Source organism: Mytilus californianus, unplaced genomic scaffold (genome assembly GCF_021869535.1).
Source record: "Mytilus californianus isolate M0D057914Y unplaced genomic scaffold, xbMytCali1.0.p SCAF_19, whole genome shotgun sequence".
Taxonomy (NCBI): domain Eukaryota; kingdom Metazoa; phylum Mollusca; class Bivalvia; order Mytilida; family Mytilidae; genus Mytilus; species Mytilus californianus.
The window spans coordinates 1,606,207-1,624,298 of record NW_026262667.1 but is presented as its reverse complement, the minus strand read 5'-3'; the positions used below and the strand labels follow the sequence as shown (position 1 = coordinate 1,624,298).

At 31.9% G+C, this 18,092-nt stretch overlaps 1 protein-coding gene across 1 annotated transcript in view; it reads left to right on the top strand.

Moving 5' to 3' along the window:
- Positions 1 to 18,092, top strand: part of LOC127727039 (uncharacterized) — an 89,202-nt gene that overhangs the window by 27,599 nt on the left and 43,511 nt on the right. Inside the window, exons 9-14 of the mRNA XM_052234438.1 lie at positions 6,575 to 6,867; positions 7,316 to 7,374; positions 8,559 to 8,833; positions 13,631 to 13,953; positions 15,268 to 15,332; positions 15,980 to 16,245. Coding sequence (XP_052090398.1) covers positions 6,575 to 6,867; positions 7,316 to 7,374; positions 8,559 to 8,833; positions 13,631 to 13,953; positions 15,268 to 15,332; positions 15,980 to 16,245 — 1,281 coding nt within the window. The remainder of the gene's footprint in view (positions 1 to 6,574; positions 6,868 to 7,315; positions 7,375 to 8,558; positions 8,834 to 13,630; positions 13,954 to 15,267; positions 15,333 to 15,979; positions 16,246 to 18,092) is intronic.

The following is an 18,092-nucleotide window of genomic DNA, read 5'->3' as shown; positions in this document are numbered from 1 at the left end:
TATCGTAGGTGATTGATATTCAGCAATTATAAGTTTTAGACTTTGAAAAGAACTGATATTTTCGCCACTTTTATCGACTTACGCAGGATAGATAACTAGGCTTTTCCCCCTAAGTATAAGAATAAGAAATCAGTGATGAAGAAATTGATTTTTTTTTTAATTTTCAATGTTAAAAATGCATTTAATGGTTAACAATTGGAATGTTGAAAAGGCCTTTTGTGAATTTAAAGAAAAGATGTACATATGATAAAGCATATTTTAATTTCAACAGTGCTTAATTTTTAGATGAGTAATATTATACTTTAAATAATAACAATCTTGTTTAAAGATGTTTATTATGTACAGTAATACCTATAAAGAGTAACAACCGTAGAAGAAGTATTTAAAATTCATTCAAATAGTTTATATTTTCACAATAAGAAAATAGTGTGGGAAATCTGATTTACTGTTTAATCTCCTTTTGAACCTGAACTTGTCTGTGTAAAGTTGCATTTTAAAAACATATTGTTGTGTACTGATTGTATTGTACATTCTATTTGGTACCTTTTTTGTGTTCCACTGATTGAAACAAAAATGGGGGATGGTGGTATTGAGATCTTTTTAAAAAAGACTAGTGTTCAATCCAGCTGCCTAATCCTGTGACTGTTCCAAGTTGGGAACATCGTCAGTGGTTATCCTTATATCCATGGGTTTTTTGTCGTTCTGGGCATTAAGTACTGATGGCAGATCCATTTGTAATCTCTGTTCAATTATTTCAGAGCTTTAAAAGACTCAGGGCAATTTAGAATTAGATGCATTGTGTAGACACATGTATATTGTTGAAGACCATATGTTGACCTCTAAAAGTGTTTTGTATTTTTGTGTTTTTGGGTTGCTGTCTCATTGACTTATACCTTTTTATTCATTTTCCTGAATATGCATGTAATATTTTACTTTGAACTTTAAGCAAACAACAATTAACCAATCAATTCTTTATATAAATATTGAATTTGAAATGACCAAATTGGTAGGTTTTATTAAGCTTATTTGGATGCATAGGTTTTTAAAAAAGAATTGTAAATGTTTATTCTAAATGTAAAAGATCCCAAATTATTTATGAAAAATTATATATAACTGAATATTAGATGTCAATTGTATAATCTTGTCTAACTGATTTAAAACACTGATGTACATTTAAAACAATTTTTGAAAACTATGATATTTGTGAAACTAAATAACTGTATGCAAATGCAGCTTATTAGATATTATTTTTTGTTTCCATTTGTTACTATCCCTTCAATATCAAGTACAAAGAGTTTCCATCCATCTGTAACACTATTGTAGCTCCAAACAGCTTCAGTCTTGCATGCAGTCTTTGTAAAACATTTTCAAAGCTTGTCTACAGGACAGATACTATTTGTATAACTCTTTAACAAGTTGCTTTTTAAAAAAAAAAAGTCAATACGTAAACCTTAGAACTTTTTTTATGCTAATTATTATTTCAACTGAATTGTAAATTATATCTCAGTATTTTCATTACCATGTGTGTGGAGGATAATATTTTCTTTTTATTGTAAATCAGGACAATTATGGCATGTTGAGAGTGGTGTTAAATATAAAGTAGGGAGATAAGGAATTTTTTATTTCAATAGTTCATTTCTGGATGGTGTTAGCTTTCATTTTTACCAGTGTGAAAGGTCAAACTACTACCAATGGATGACATTTCTAGGGTGTTTATTGTAAGAGGTAATATTTCAACTAGAATCCCTCAGTAATTTTATATATTTTTCTTTATAAAATACATATTTCAGAGCAAGTACGATATTTTGTTTCATAAAATGTGAAAGTTTTATTCCTACCAAATAAGACAAAACCTACTTGCTTACCATTTTATTTTGTGCCGTAAAATCCCGTTCCACCTTAGAAATGGGTTTGGATCCAGCTAATACATTTAACTTGCTGCTTATACATGTATACTTAACATACCTGTCCAAATCCGGAGCCTGTTTTTTTTGTCGAGCCTGCGACTTTTGTCGCAGAAAGCTCGACATAGGGATAGTGATCCGGCGACGGCGGCGTTAGCCAACTTCTTAAAAGCTTTATATTTTAGAAGGTGGAAGACCTGGATGCTTCATGCTTTGTATATGGATGCCTTATGTTACGAAGTTTCCATCAGTCACATGTCCAATGTCCTTGACCTCATTTTCATGGTTCAGTGACTACTTGAAAAAAAAGTTAACATTTTTTGTAATGTTAAATTCTCTCTTATTATAAGTAGTAGGATAACTATATTTGGTATGTGCGTACCTTGCAAGGTCCTCATGCCCGTCACTTGACCTCAACCTCATTTCATGGATCAGTGAACAAGGTTAAGTTTTGGTGGTCAAGTCCATATCTCAGATACTATAAGCAATAGGTCAAGTATATTAGGTGTATGGAAGGACTGTAAGGTGTACATGTCCAACTGGCAGGTGTCATCTGACCTTGACCTCATTTTCATGGTTCAGTGGTTATAGTTAAGTTTTTGTGTTTTGGTCTGTTTTTCTTATACTATATGCAATAGGTCTACTATATTTGGTGTATGGAATGATTGTAAGGTGTACATGTGTAGCTGGCAGGTGTCATTTGACCTTGACCTCATTTTCATGGTTCAGTGGAAATATCAAGTAATTTTTATTAAAATTGGAGTTATCTTCCTTTGTCCATGATTATAATTGAATCAACTACAGTCAATGCTTTATACAATGCAATGTTTAATTTTGACTTCCACCAATAAAACACAGATCAAGTTGAATTTGGGTAGTATCACTTTAACTATTATTGAGTTATGCCCCTTTATAACTCAAAAGATTGCAAAATTTTTAGTTTCCATTCTGTAACTTAAGTTTGCCCCAACCAAACATTATGAAACCTATACACAATATTCATTACCACAAAACTAAGATCAAGTACAAATTTTTTGTTTCCGTTTTCTAACTTTAGTGCCTCAACCAAATGATATGAAACTTATACACAATGCTTATTACTACATAATACAGATTAAGTTGTGTCCCTTTATAAACATAAAAATTGCTGAATTTTTCATTTCCGTTCTCTAACTTTAGTTTGTCTCAACCAAATGTTATAAAACTTATACACAACCGTTCTAGAGTTATGCGTGTTTACAAATAGAAAAATTGCTGAATTTTAAGTTTCTGTTCTCTACTTAAGTTAGGCTCAACCAAATGTTATGAGACTTACACACAATGCTTATTACCACAAAACTCAGATCAAGTTCAAATTTGGGTAGCGTCACTTTTACTGTTCTTCAGTTATGTCCCTTTATAACTATATGATATGCAAGTGGGGGCATCATCTGTGTCCACATGTGGATACTATCCACATTTATTTTCTAATACTATATGCAATAGGTCAACTATATTTGGTGTATGGAAATATTTTATGATCTATATGTCAGTCGCGCAGGTTTTATTTGACCTTGACCTCATTTTCACAGTTCATTGCTCAGTGTTAAGTTTTTGTGTTTTGGTCTGTTTTTCTTATACTATAAGCAATAGGTCAATATATTTGTTGTATGGAAGAATTGTTAGCTGTACATGTCTGCCTGGCATGGTTCATCTGACCTTGACCTCATTTTCATGGTTCATTGGTCAATGTTTAGTTTTCTTGGTTAATGTTTAGTTTATGTGACAGTTGTAATAAAGCTTTATATTTAGGACTATCAACATAATATCAGTGATTAGTAAAGAAGGCGAGACATTTCAGCGTGTGCACTCTTGTGTTTCCTTATTATCGTGTCTGTTTTTCGTTTTATTTTTGTATAAAAATATTGCCATTGATTTATATCTTGTACAACACTGGTCAATTTGATGTCATTTAGCTCGCTTTGCTAAGACTCAACATTCAACGCCATGTTTATTGAAAAGTTCTCTCATTGGCAAGCATAGTTTACCAAATATTATATAATCATATCAGTCACAGGATAATTCGATTATTATGAAATGTGGTTCCTTAAATCAACATATGTAACAAATCTCAAAACTTTACACTGTTTTTTACTAACTTATGTTTGTTGCCTATAATTCAGAAATTTAACAGTGTTTTGGGATTTTTTGCTTAAAGTTAACTTTTTAAGCATGGGTCCCTTTTCAAAAAAGTCTCCCAACTACTACCTCATATGTGAACTTAAGTATAGGGGAAATTTTGTTCGCTATGTTAAAGAAATCTTCTACTTGCTCTATATTGCATGTGAAGACCATAAAACCGTCATCTCTATATTGACAGTGTAATTTGATGTTTTCTTTCCATTTGAACTTATCTAAGATAAAGACTTGTTGCACAATAAGCATGTGGCAATTGTTTACATACACTTTCTACATTTACACATGATCATGTTATAGTCGCTTTTTGATTGGATGCAGCGAGTTTCAACTGCAACCAATGAAAATCATTACCTTGTGTCTCTGAAATTCTATCTCAATCTGCCAAGGGTGGAGAAGAGGGAAGTAGATCGTAACCCTTGGCTAGCGAAGATGATCTGCCTGCCCTTTCCCTTTAAGAATTTGAAATCTCCCTCTTTGGACCTGTCACCTGAAAGGGAGATCAATTTTAAAGTTTCCCCCTTTGGCATAAAAATCACCCTATCCCCCCCCCCTTATCTTTTGAGTTGTTTTGATGGTATTTTTTTTTTGATTTTCACAATATTGCAAAAACAATGATTATTTGCATAGTAAAAACACATCCTTCAATGGGTCATCAAGAATGATATATTATTTTGACTAATTACATCCATGTATAGGTGATTAAATTTTATCTGTTGTTCTGAAATATTGAAATACTTGGTATCTTATTACACATATTTTCCACTTTACAGTACAGGTGACAAACATAACTAAGAACAATATAGTTTCTGTCTTGTATCCAATCTCCATCAAATATTGTCTTATGTCTTACAAAGGGGAGAGCTTGAAGCTGCTTTGACAAAAAATTAAAAGTCAAAGTCAAACATGACTTAATGTTTGTACAAACTGTAGAGACCAGGGCTTCCAAAATTATTTTTAGCCAGCCGGACATTTTATATATTATCCCGATTTTAATCCCTTAAGACTAAATAAACAAAAGGCAATTATGGTAATCAGTTGCCGAATTCGCCATCCCAATGATTCATTGATTGGCATAAAAAAAACGATATTAAACTTTCTTTGATTCAAATTCGAAGTTCTGACGTAAACTGTTAAATTGACAGTGCGTCATTCGAAGTGTGCAACAATAAATTACATCAGCGTACTTATATTTGCCTTAGACTCTTTATTTGTGCAAAATAACATTGTCAAAAACTTTACTTACGTTTTTAAATCTTATACCGGATGTTATCTTGACAATGGTAAAACATGGACCAGAGACGGATACGTAAATTCCGTGTACATTTGCAAAGCATGAATGAGTGGAAGTAGCTCCTTCTACGTTATTTCTTCAAGAAAATAATCGAAATAAACGTGAGATAAAGGTATCAATGACAATTTAAGCATTTTTTGAAGAATTAGGATGCATAATTAAATTTCACACGTGCGCACATGGGCACACGTGTTCTAGTTCAAACAGAGACATGTCTCTAGTACAAACAACGTGTTTATGACGATGTTTCATTTTCACCTTTTTAATTTTTCATCAAATCATATTTGTAAACGTATTTCTGATAATTTAAATCTTTTTGACTAAATTAATTAGATGCAAAACTCTGAAATGTAAGAAAATAACTTTGAATAGACCGATCAATGTCCGGTTCAAAATAGTTTACCTGTCACCTGAACAGGTAAATTTCGGCTGTTCGACAACTAATTAGCCTTGATTAAAATGAGAAGGTATTAAAGTAGGGGTTGTTTTGATAGTACTTAATGAACATGTCACTTTGATGACCGGAAATATGTGGCTGTTAAAGGCAAAACGTTCGGTCAAAAAGATCGCGAATTATGTTAAAATGACCGTCTCTTAAAGCCTTGAAAACTAAAAAGTAGATTACCGTTTCATGCTTTGCCCAGGCGGACTTTTACCGGACATTATACAAATGTCCGGCATATATGACCGTTTTGGAAGCCTTGGTAGAGACCCAGTTTTACTCCCTTTATGGAGCTTCCATTACAAAAAGAAAATTTGCTTTACCATTCAGATCAATAATTTTATTATATAATCATTAAAAGCACAATTTTTTGTGTAACTCAGTAACTAGTTGTTGTTAAGGAACTGTATAAGTTTTAATCCTCCAACCTAAGATTTGATATATTAAGTTGAAGTTGATATAAATGATACATATCAATGTAGCATGGACATCTTAAATCTGTATTAATTGATTTTCCAATATTGTGATCTGGAGATCAAGCCTGCCTTTCAAAACAATCTTAGGACTAATAATGATTATAAGTACACTAAATTTGTTGAATAGTCTTCAAAACTTTAAATACATTTTACTAGCGTAAGATTTTTTTGTGAAAGCAGCCCTGGACTCTATAACAATGTATAAAGTAAACACAGCATGTATAGAATACTCAGTACAGATTAGCTGTCAAAATAACCTTGTCTGGTTCTTTTTCTATTTTAGGTTTTAGATCTGGATGTCAATATTTTCCACATATTCCTGGAGTGGAACCAAGGCCAACAGCTGGGCCTGGGCCTGAACCTGAGCCATCACGAGAACCTGAACCTGAGCCATCACAAGAACCTGAACCTGAACCGACTTGTGGTGGGAGATGGAAGAACTGTAACAGTGATCAATGTAACTACCATGCTCGGTGGGAATATGATGCTTCTCAAGATGAAATCAAATTTACATTGTCTGCTATGGTTACAGAATCACAGTGGCTGGCCATTGGATTCTCTGATGACAAGACTATGGTAAGACATGAGCATTTAGTTGGTATTTTTTGTGGGTTTTTGTTGTTGTAAAATTTGTCATTCAAAAAAATTAATTTCGAATTCATTATTTAAGACAGACAGTATTTTTATAGAAAAAAACACTTTTCAAAGATTGTGGGACGCACGGTAGATCAAGAACATGAAGAAGTATCTACAAATAAAAAAGATATGAGGAATATGTCACTGAGACAGCAACCCAATGACACACAAAAAAACAGGTATCTATAGGTCATTATATAGGCTTCAACAATAGACAGGTGTCTATACAATACGTCAACTTTAAATTGTCCAGAGTCTAATAATGAAATTTCTATTTTTGAATGTATGGTTTAGTATAATATTTACATATTTCAGTAGACACGGATTATTTCTCTTTAAAAGAACAATTCAGTTGGTATTTAACATATTTTGTTTCCATTTCTTTCAGCCTGCAACTGATGTTTATATGGGATGGATTGACAATGGACAAGCAGTGGTATCTGACCGGTATGAACATGTTCTGTAATCCCTTTTGAACTCAAATCAATGATCTATTTATTCTTTAGTTTTCAGATTAGTTTCATGAATTAAATTATTATAAATAGATGTTGTTTTATACCTTGAGAAATACAATATATATACACAGACGCTTTAAACAGCAACATTGAACAGTAATACAAGATGTACAAAAATGGCAATATGTCTGGAACCTTTTATAAGAGATATTGACCTTTGATGAGGATTTTTGGACAATATCAGTGTTTTTAATGATCATTTTGAAAATTATAATAGATAGATAGAAACTATATACTGCAATATACAAGATGTGCAAAATGACAATACTTCTGAAATCAACAATTAAATTTTTGTAGAGGTTATTTCCCATGATTGAAGAATTTTCAAAATTTTAGTGATTTTGCCTATAATTTTGAAAACTGTAATATATTTATAGACTCAAACTGTAAACAATCAAAATCATCTACAATTCAAGATCTACAAAAAAAGTAAATTATGACTGAAACCATCAATTGACTTCTTGTTAAAATCATTGTCCCTTAATATCAATCCTAGTATTTGACCAATTTATAGTACCTTGCCAGTAAGTTGAAAACTGTTATAGATCGACAGAAACTATAGACAACAAACATTATCATCAATGCACTATATACAAATAAGTCAAATGACCAAAACTAAGTATCATAGATATTTACCTCTGAATTTACTGACCAGATTTAAACCAAACTTGACACAAAAGATCCTCATTGTGTTTTGATTTAATTTTGTGAATTATATTCCAGTCTGTTTAATATAGAACATAGTCTAATGCACATAGTTATCGAACATCTTGAAAAGTGCAGTAGATATGGTAAATCTTAAAGGGGTAAAAATGCTTGAAAAGTCAAGATCTGCAGTATATACACCAAAATTGTCTTACTGGAGTTATTGTCCTTATTAAATGATGACTTTAAACTAATTTTTGCATTTTTGGATAGCTTCTTGAAAAGCAATAATGGAATGAGGAAAACCATAAAGTAAAAAAGTAATAAACAAGCAAATTGAGATCTACAATTTTTTCATTGGTATTTAATTGACCTAATTGTACTTAGAGTTGTTGCATTAATTTAGTTATGCATGTATGTCTCTAAAAATTCTGTAAGCAGACATGTATAATAATGTATTTTTATGAACAGATGGGCCACAGTAAGGTTTACTCCTACAGTAGATTCAACCCAAAATGTCAAAGATGTACAGGGTAGATACACAAATGGTATGGCCACCATCAGTTTTACAAGAAAGAGGAACACTGGTGATAGCACGTTTGATGTTATGTTCAACGACACGTATTGTCCTTATTTCCTGTTTGCCTATGGTGGGAGTTACTCAAAGACAACATTGGGAGATTATAGTGTTACCAGACATTCAGCAAGATATTCTTCTATGGAGCGTATATGTGTCAAGGCTTGTCGTATGTATTTTTCAGAATTTAGAATTATGAGTGACATCATGGTATATTCTATACAATTCCCTTTCTGCATTTTCATTTTACAGATGTGTGTTAGATAATATATTTTTAGTTGTTGAATTCATATGCAAAGTATATTTAGAAACTGTCTGTTTCATTCTCTTAAATAGATGTGAAAAAATAAGTGTTGCTGATAAAAGGGATTGTATTTTCATGAGTGTATAACAGCAAGTGCGGGGGGGGGGGGAGGATATTGTTAAACCTTTGTCCATCCCTTCGTCTGCATATATGGTGCCTGGTTTTTCAAGTTGAACTCTTCTTACAGTTTTTAAACTGGAACCCTCTTTTTTTGCAAAATACTTGTAGAAATATATATTAACAGTTTTTTATTTTCTTATATATTTTTCACATAATTACAGGTTGTTGAATTTTAGTGATTTTTTTTAAAAACATTTTACATGTTCAGCACATGAGTTTGTTTGCCTAATTCCTCTCACAGACCTTTACATTTTGGCAAAATGTTTTTACATATACCAGAGGGGTACAATTTATGGGGATTTTGAATTTAAAATTTTAATTAGAATAGAGAATGGAATGCCCAAGGCCAACAATGGGTCTTCAACGCAGCCAGAAAATCCCGCATCCAGACGTGGGTTTCAGCTGACCCCTTATCAATACTGTATGTTAGTTCAGCGAAATGAACTCCACACTAAACTCCAAAACATACAAATGAACCAAAATTTAAAAGAAAAGAAAAAAATTGTGAAACTTTGCTTATACAACACAGGATTAAGATTGAAACAATGTTAATAAACATTAAAGATAAGTGCTCAAACTTTCTGGTATAAATTAATTAAAATTGTGATTTTGATTTTCAGTAAAGGATCAGGAAATGGTCATATTTGCCAGTCAGGGCCTAATCCGAAAGGCTAATGACTCAAATAATATCTTGGATTTAGGTCATGAAAAAACTATTATAAAGAAATGATTTCTGTCATTTCATTGAGATCAAGTTTTTAGCTCACCTGACCCTTTTTGACCCAAAAGGGTCAAGTGAGCTTTTCTCATCACTTGGCGTCCGTCGTCCGTCATCGTTGATGTCTTCTGTTAACTTTTACAAAAATCTTCTCCTCTGAAACTACTAGGCCAAGTAAAACCAAACTTGGCCTAAATCATCCTTAGGGTATCTAGTTTAAAAATTGTGTCCGATGACCCTGCTATCAACCAAGATGGTCGCCATGGTTAAAAATCGAACATGGGGGTAAAATGCAGTTTTTGGCTTATATCTCTGAAACTAAAGCATTTAGAGCAAATCTGACATGGATAAAAATGTTCATCAGGTCAAGATCTATCTGCCCTGAAATTTTCAGATGCATCAGACAACCTGTTGTTGGGTTGCTGCCCCTGAATTAGTAATTTTAAGGAAATTTTGCAGTTTTTGGTTATTATCTTGAATATTATAATAGATAGAGATAAACTGTAAACAGCAAAAATGTTCAGCAAAGTAAGATCTACAAATAAGTCAACATGATCAAATTGCCAATTGCCCCCTTCAGGAGTTATTGCCTTTTAATGTCAAGTTTTCACAATTTTTCGTTAATTTTTGTAATCTTTTACAAAAATCTTCTCCACTTAATCTACTGGGCCAAATAGAATTAAACTTAGCCACAATTTTCAATAGGGTATCTTGATTGAAAAATGTATCCGATGATCCTGTCATCCAACCAACATGGCCGCCATGGCTAAAAATAGAACATAGGGGTTTACTATAGAATCTAAGGGAAAATTGTAAAAACAAACAATTTCAAATGGTCACAACTTGAAAACTAATTTAAATAATGATAAGGGGTCTTCAGTAACTATTGTAAGACTACAATGGGATGACCTGCTTTTAATTTAACTACTGGGCCAAATTAAACCAAACTTGGCCTCAATCATTATTAGGGTATCTTCCGCCAATACTATTTATTATGATTTTAACCTTATTTTACATGATTTCCAAAATCACAGTAGATACAGGTGAACGACACAGGCTCTTGAGAGCCCCTAGTTTAAATTGCCATTTTTCACTAGTTTTTGTTTGCAATGCTTTTCCAGAAATAAAAGATCGCTAATCACTTTTTACCTGTGTTCACACCAGGGCTTCCAAAACGGTCATATATTCCGGACTTGACCGAAACTTTCATAAAAAGACCGGCTGCTCTCAGCCTCAAACGGTCAAATAGAATTGGTGTGCCACATTTTGTTATTCAAGGCATTTTCATGAAACGGTCATTTCAATTTTTACCAACTATCGATCGATAAAAATGTCCGTTTGGGGCTTTGGGCATGTCCGTTTGGGCATTTTAGTTTATAATTGTGGCAATCTATTTCACAAAGATATTTCGGTCATAATTGGGTTTAATAAAACAGAAGCAGCATATTTCAGATACTTTGAAGTGTCTCAGTTAGTCTAATCCTCTGGGTACATAAATGTACGGCTTGGTCTTTAGCTTGTGTACATCAATAAAAAGTAGAAAAAACACGTTTTCTTTTATTTAAATAACAACAAGCTGTCAAACAATTATCCCTTCAATAAGTTATATTGAAGCCATAAATCATTCACTGATTACAGGTTTGTTACCTTTGATGAGGTGTCCTTAGCTTATCTTTATCAATAGAATTAATGATGCATAACAATGTACATAAAGGTAATCCGGTAAACGAGGTCAAACATGTAAGCGTGTATGGAACAACATCCTATTTAATTACGCTTTATAGATATTATTTTAAATGAGCATTCAGTTTTAAAAGTATCCTGATATTTAAAAGTTATTCTTCAAATAAGGATATTTATAAATGAATAAGTATGATATATATTATTTTATTTAACACTGTGCATCGTGTTAAATACTGGGGTACTCTCAAGGGGAAAATTTACTAAAATATATAGGAAAAACCAATGGACAAATTTCAGTCAATAAATGATTTAACTAAGTTAAATGGTGCCGTGATCACTTCTAAATTATATCAAGAGAACAATGCCTGCTCCGAATTTATTCAGACAATTTCCGATGTTATAGAGAAAGAGGTGATGTCCGACGTAAAGTTAAGTCCCGCCGTGGGAATTATGATCGACTAAGGTGTAGTCTAGGTATTGACGCTTTAGATCAACTTATGAGGATAAGCTTAGTAGGTGTAGATGTTAAAGACTTTGACCCTGTTCCTGCTATCCGCAAATGGCAATCCGTTCGTAACCGCCATGTTTATCAGAACAATGCATTTAGCAAGCTCATGAATGTAAAATCTTTAATTAGACTAAATGAACTCTAATCTTGTGCTGTGATCTGTGCTTCTTTTCAATGTGCTCATTGTAATATTTATTGCGTGTGTTTGTCAGCATTGTGCTCTTCTGACATTTTATTGTTGTTATATGCTTACATAAAATATCATGTTGTTATTCATTAAATTATTTATCAACTGAGTATGTTTTTATTTATTCCTTATTTTCTAAATCAGGTTGGGAAATTGTACAAAGAAAAATGTTATCACTGTTCAGTAGATTTTACACGGTTTAAAACAATATCCTTCATCGGGCCTCCTCAATGTTATCTATAAATACCGCATCAGTTGTAAAAGTCACGTGGTCAGGTAATCAATACACAAAAAGAAAAGTATCACGTGTATTGATGATCAAGTTGTACTGCAATTAAAGCCAACATCAACAGTTTCAAATAAGATGGCCTTAATTTACAAAGTGTTAAGTACTCACAGAGAGAAGATAGATTATATAAACAGAAACAAAAACATGAGAACAGTCAGGTCCTGAAGCTGATTGATGCAATGATGGTTACTGTATTACGATACACAGAAAAATGACACAATACCGAGGATAATATTTTATTTATTTTTAGAATGAAGAAAACAAAACAGTTATAAATAATTTTATTGCATATAACACTTCTAATTATTTAGACACATATATCAATTTATGCATCCTCTCAGTTACATTTAAGTATCCAGCTGATCATTGACCGTCAAAAATATTTCTTTGAAAAATGTCCGGCTGTTGTCAGGAAATTTTGGAAGCCCTGGTTCACACTAGTGATCAAGCTCAGAACTAATATTATAAAGCCATTCTATTCCTGGACAAGTTACTTCATTATTTGATATCTTTACAGCAAAGACTATTGACAATTTTGATTTAAAAATTTAAACTTTTATTCAATTATGTAGAAAAAAGTAATTTTTCATGAGTCAAATTTCAACCATGTAAAACACATGCGTGCAAGTGTCCACACTAGATGAGACACTTAATCATAAAATGCAAAATAATTGCATGCCAAATTAAGCTTTTATTATACTATAAATGGGGAGATTTCTTGCCATTTGATAAATGGAAAGACCATTTTATAATTCTGGAATTATTTGTAATTTATGATTTACTTGAAACTTTCATTTGCTTCTCAAAATCAAAAGTAATGTGGTCAATTCCTGAGAAATATGCAGTTTTAAGTCATTAAAATTTCAATTTTAAAATGTTGCATTTCATAAATGGTTCTGAAAAATGTTTTTACAAAAATGGTTTGAAATTTCATGCTGTGAAACCTTCAATACAAGTTCTTTTATGCTGTGATTTCTAGTATTTATTACAGTTTTAAAAAATGACCCTAACTTTTAAGTTCTCTTTAAATGATCAAAGTTGTGTGAAAAATTTCAACAATCAGATTTCAGCTCAAGATGGTACATGTGCAGTTAGAACAAGTATTTTCATTGAAATTAGATTAAAATTAACTTAATTTATAAATTACTCTATTTTAGCCACCCCAGAGCCTGAATCTGAAAACACCCCAGAGCCTGAATCTAAATCTACACCGGAACCGGAATCTGAAAACACCCCAGTGCCAGAATCTGAAAACACACCAGAACCAGAATCTGAATCTACAGCAGAACCTGAATCTACACCAGAACCATACCTACCTTGTGGTAACAGATATGCATATTGTGTTAGTGGAACCTGCTTTAATTCTGTAGTCTGGAACTATAACAGAATGAATGACGAGGTTACATTTACCGTTTCAGCACAAATGAGTTCTTCAGAGTTTGGATGGGTCGGTGTTGGATTCACCAATACTCAGGCTATGGTATGTTTGTTCTTACCAATCTCAGCAAAAACTGTAATGTTCAGTAGTCTACAGTTCATTTGAAATCTGACAGAACAGATTAGAATTTTTCAACTCTTAAACTAACTTTTTGAAAAAAATATCTGACCAATGAATATGTTGTTTAGAAAATTGTAACTTTACAGCATAACATTTTTCAGGGTAGTAATTTTAGCTATCAAACATAAGTCTTGAAAATAAATGCACAGAATATTTTATTAACAAGAATTTCTGTATGAAAAAAAGATATGGGGTTTACTTCAGAGACACAAGTAACCCAACAATACACATACAAAAAAATTTAAAGACTTCTGGGGTCAATGTCTTCAAAGATAGACAAGTTTGTTTACCATATGGTAAACTGTAAAATGTTCAAATTCTAATCAAGTTGTTAATAAATTTGATAGGAACTACCAAATAAGTGATCAACACCACAACCTTAAAGGAACAACCAGATCCCATAAAACAACAAAACAAAACTGTAGAAGACACATCTATAGATATATGTGGATATCACTAGAAGGAATTTTACATTCCTGTCTTTTTTTATGTGTATGATAAGAGGTCAATTTTCTATAAGTGGCTGGTAGACTACAGAACATAAATAGATGTTCAGGATTTTTGTCTTACCTTGACCAGCAGTCAAGTTGTCGACAGTGTCATTAATTGCCAGACTTTGAAATAGGTCAGTTTAAGGGGAACCGCAAATGGTTAGTCAATGATCTTTTTTATGCAGTTGTATTAGCATTGGGACATTTCATTTCTATGGAGATTGATTGCCCTCACCACTACAGTCATGGTAAAATTGACTTTGAAACTTTTGCAAAGTTTACATGATAATAAATTTAGACAATAAATTTGAATTGAAAAAATCTCACCTGCTCTATCTCAAAAAGATTTTTACAGTGTAGTGTACTACTATTGGGACAAATAATATCAAAATTATAGAAAAGACTACCAGCTCGAACTCAAAATATTGACAATTCTATGCTAAGAAGGTCTAAAATTCAGTTTGACAGCTTCAGACATACTAATTTTTTACCTTTTTTAACTGGACCAAATCACTAATTCAGCATCCAAATTTTTTTACATGTAATTTCATCCCCTTAATATTTCATGCGTAAAATATAAAGAATTAAATTTGGAAAGTGTAAGAAAAAAATTTGCAAGTTATACACTGTCCACACTAGGGACTATATTTGTAGACAACGAAAAACAAAGGACAATAACTGTGTCCTCGGACCATCTGTTTGATCACATAAATGAGTAACATTATTTATATTATGTATATTTTAGTCAAATGCAGATATTTACATGGGTTACTACAACCAAGCTGATAATTCATATGTTATTAGAGACCGGTAAGTTGATGAATAATGAAAGTTGTATTACATCTAATGTAATCATAGATATATAAAGGTTTTGTCAAATCTTTAGGATATGTCACTCATACTTTTAAAAGTCAATAATTTGTGCACAGATATCTTAACAGGGTTTTACTGTTTTGAAAAAAAGATATATTCTAATGTAAATTTTAACTTTATTTTGTTTTCCAAACCGAAAAAGGGAGCTTTATGGCAGGATTCATATTATCTTAACCTTATTTTCATGGTTCAATGATTATGTTAAGTGAATGTGATACATGTAGTAAGACCTTCATCTAAAAAACTGTTGACGCAATACTCAATCATGATCAATAAGGCAGACACTTCAGTGTGTTTACTCTTGTGGTGCATGTCACAAAAACAAATTTAGTTAAATTATTTCATATGCAATAGTTTAACTGTAAAAGCAGAAATTTTCATAAGGATTTTAAATTTTGTTTATTTTATGGAAAGATATCATCAACAAAATTAACACTCAAATAAAATCTTGGACAACAAAAAATATTTATTTATGTCACTTACTGGAATACACAAAATTAATCCCCATGAAATTAAATTAAGAGAAAAAAACAAAAAATTTAACCTCATGAAATTTTTTTTTTAACTGCATTTTATATTTTCAGACAAGCACCTGTTGGTCATGGTAAACCTGTTAAAGATTCCATACAGAATGTTGTGGCACTGGATGGAAGCTATGATGGTACTACAGTGTCCTTCACCTTCAAAAGAAAGAGAATGACCAATGATACAACAGACTATCAGTTCAATAATACAAATTGTCCATACATTTTGTTAGCCTCTGGGGGTGCATATGATCCAAGTACAGACGAACCTACAGGCAAACATGATCGTCGATTTGTGTCTCCCACTAAAATGTGTATAAATGCTTGTAAGTTAGATTTTATGATTTATTACTTCCTGTACAATGTGTATCAATCCTTGAAGATTTTTAGATATTTAGCTCCTAATGTTTCTACATACATCCCTGGTTTTATTGAAGATTTTTAGATATTTAGCTCCTAATGTTTCTAAATACATACCTGGTTTTATTGAAGAGTTTTGGTTATTTAGCTCTGAATGTTTCTACATACATCCCTGGTTTGATTGAAGTTTTTGGTTGTTTAACTCCTGATGTTTCTACATACATCCCTGGTTTTATTGAAGTTTTTGGTTATTTAACTCTTAATGTTTCTACATACATCCCTGGTTTTATTGAAGTTTTTGGTTGTTTAGCTCCTAATGTTTCTACATACATCCCTGGTTTTATTGAAGATTTTGGATATTTAGCTCCTAATGTTTCTACATACATCCCTGGTTTGATTGAAGTTTTTGGTTGTTTAGACCTAATGTTTCTACATACATCCCTGGTTTTATTGAAGTTTTTTGTTATTTAGCTCCTAATATTTCTACATACATCCCTGGTTTGATTGAAGATTTTGGTTATTTAGCTCCTAATGTTTCTACATACATCCCTGGTTTTATTGAAGTTTTTGGTTATTTAGCTCTTAATGTTTCTACATACATCCCTGGTTTGATTGAAGATTTTGGTTATTTAGCTCCTTATGTTTCTACATACATCCCTGGTTTTATTGAAGTTTTTGGTTATTTAGCTCTTAATGTGTCTTCATACATCCCTGGTTTGATTGAAGTTTTTGATTATTTAGGTCTTAATGTTTCTACATACATCCCTGATTTTATTTAAGTTTTTGGTTATTTAGCTCCTAATGTTTCTACATACATCCCTGGTTTTATTGAAGTTTTTGATTATTTAGGTCTTAATGTTTCTACATACATCCCTGGTTTTATTTAAGTTTTTGGTTATTTAGCTCCTAATGTTTCTACATACATCCCTGGTTTTATTGAAGTTTTTGGTTATTTAGCTCCTAATGTTTCTACATACATCCCTGGTTTTATTGAAGATTTTTGGTTATTTAGCTCTTAATGTTTCTACATACATCCCTGGTTTTATTGAAGATTTTTGGTTATTAAGCTCCTAATGTTTCTACATACATCCCTGGTTTGATTGAAGTTTTTGGTTGTTTAGACCTAATGTTTCTACATACATCCCTGGTTTTATTGAAGTTTTTGGTTATTTAGCTCCTAATATTTCTACATACATCCCTGGTTTGATTGAAGATTTTGGTTATTTAGCTCCTAATGTTTCTACATACATCCCTGGTTTTATTGAAGTTTTTGGTTATTTAGCTCTTAATGTTTCTACATACATCCCTGGTTTGATTGAAGATTTTGGTTATTTAGCTCCTTATGTTTCTACATACATCCCTGGTTTTATTGAAGTTTTTGGTTATTTAGCTCTTAATGTGTCTTCATACATCCCTGGTTTGATTGAAGTTTTTGATTATTTAGGTCTTAATGTTTCTACATACATCCCTGATTTTATTTAAGTTTTTGGTTATTTAGCTCCTAATGTTTCTACATACATCCCTGGTTTTATTGAAGTTTTTGATTATTTAGGTCTTAATGTTTCTACATACATCCCTGGTTTTATTTAAGTTTTTGGTTATTTAGCTCCTAATGTTTCTACATACATCCCTGGTTTTATTGAAGTTTTTGGTTATTTAGCTCCTAATGTTTCTACATACATCCCTGGTTTTATTGAAGATTTTTGGTTATTTAGCTCTTAATGTTTCTACATACATCCCTGGTTTTATTGAAGATTTTTGGTTATTAAGCTCCTAATGTTTCTACATACATCCCTGGTTTTATTGAAGTTTT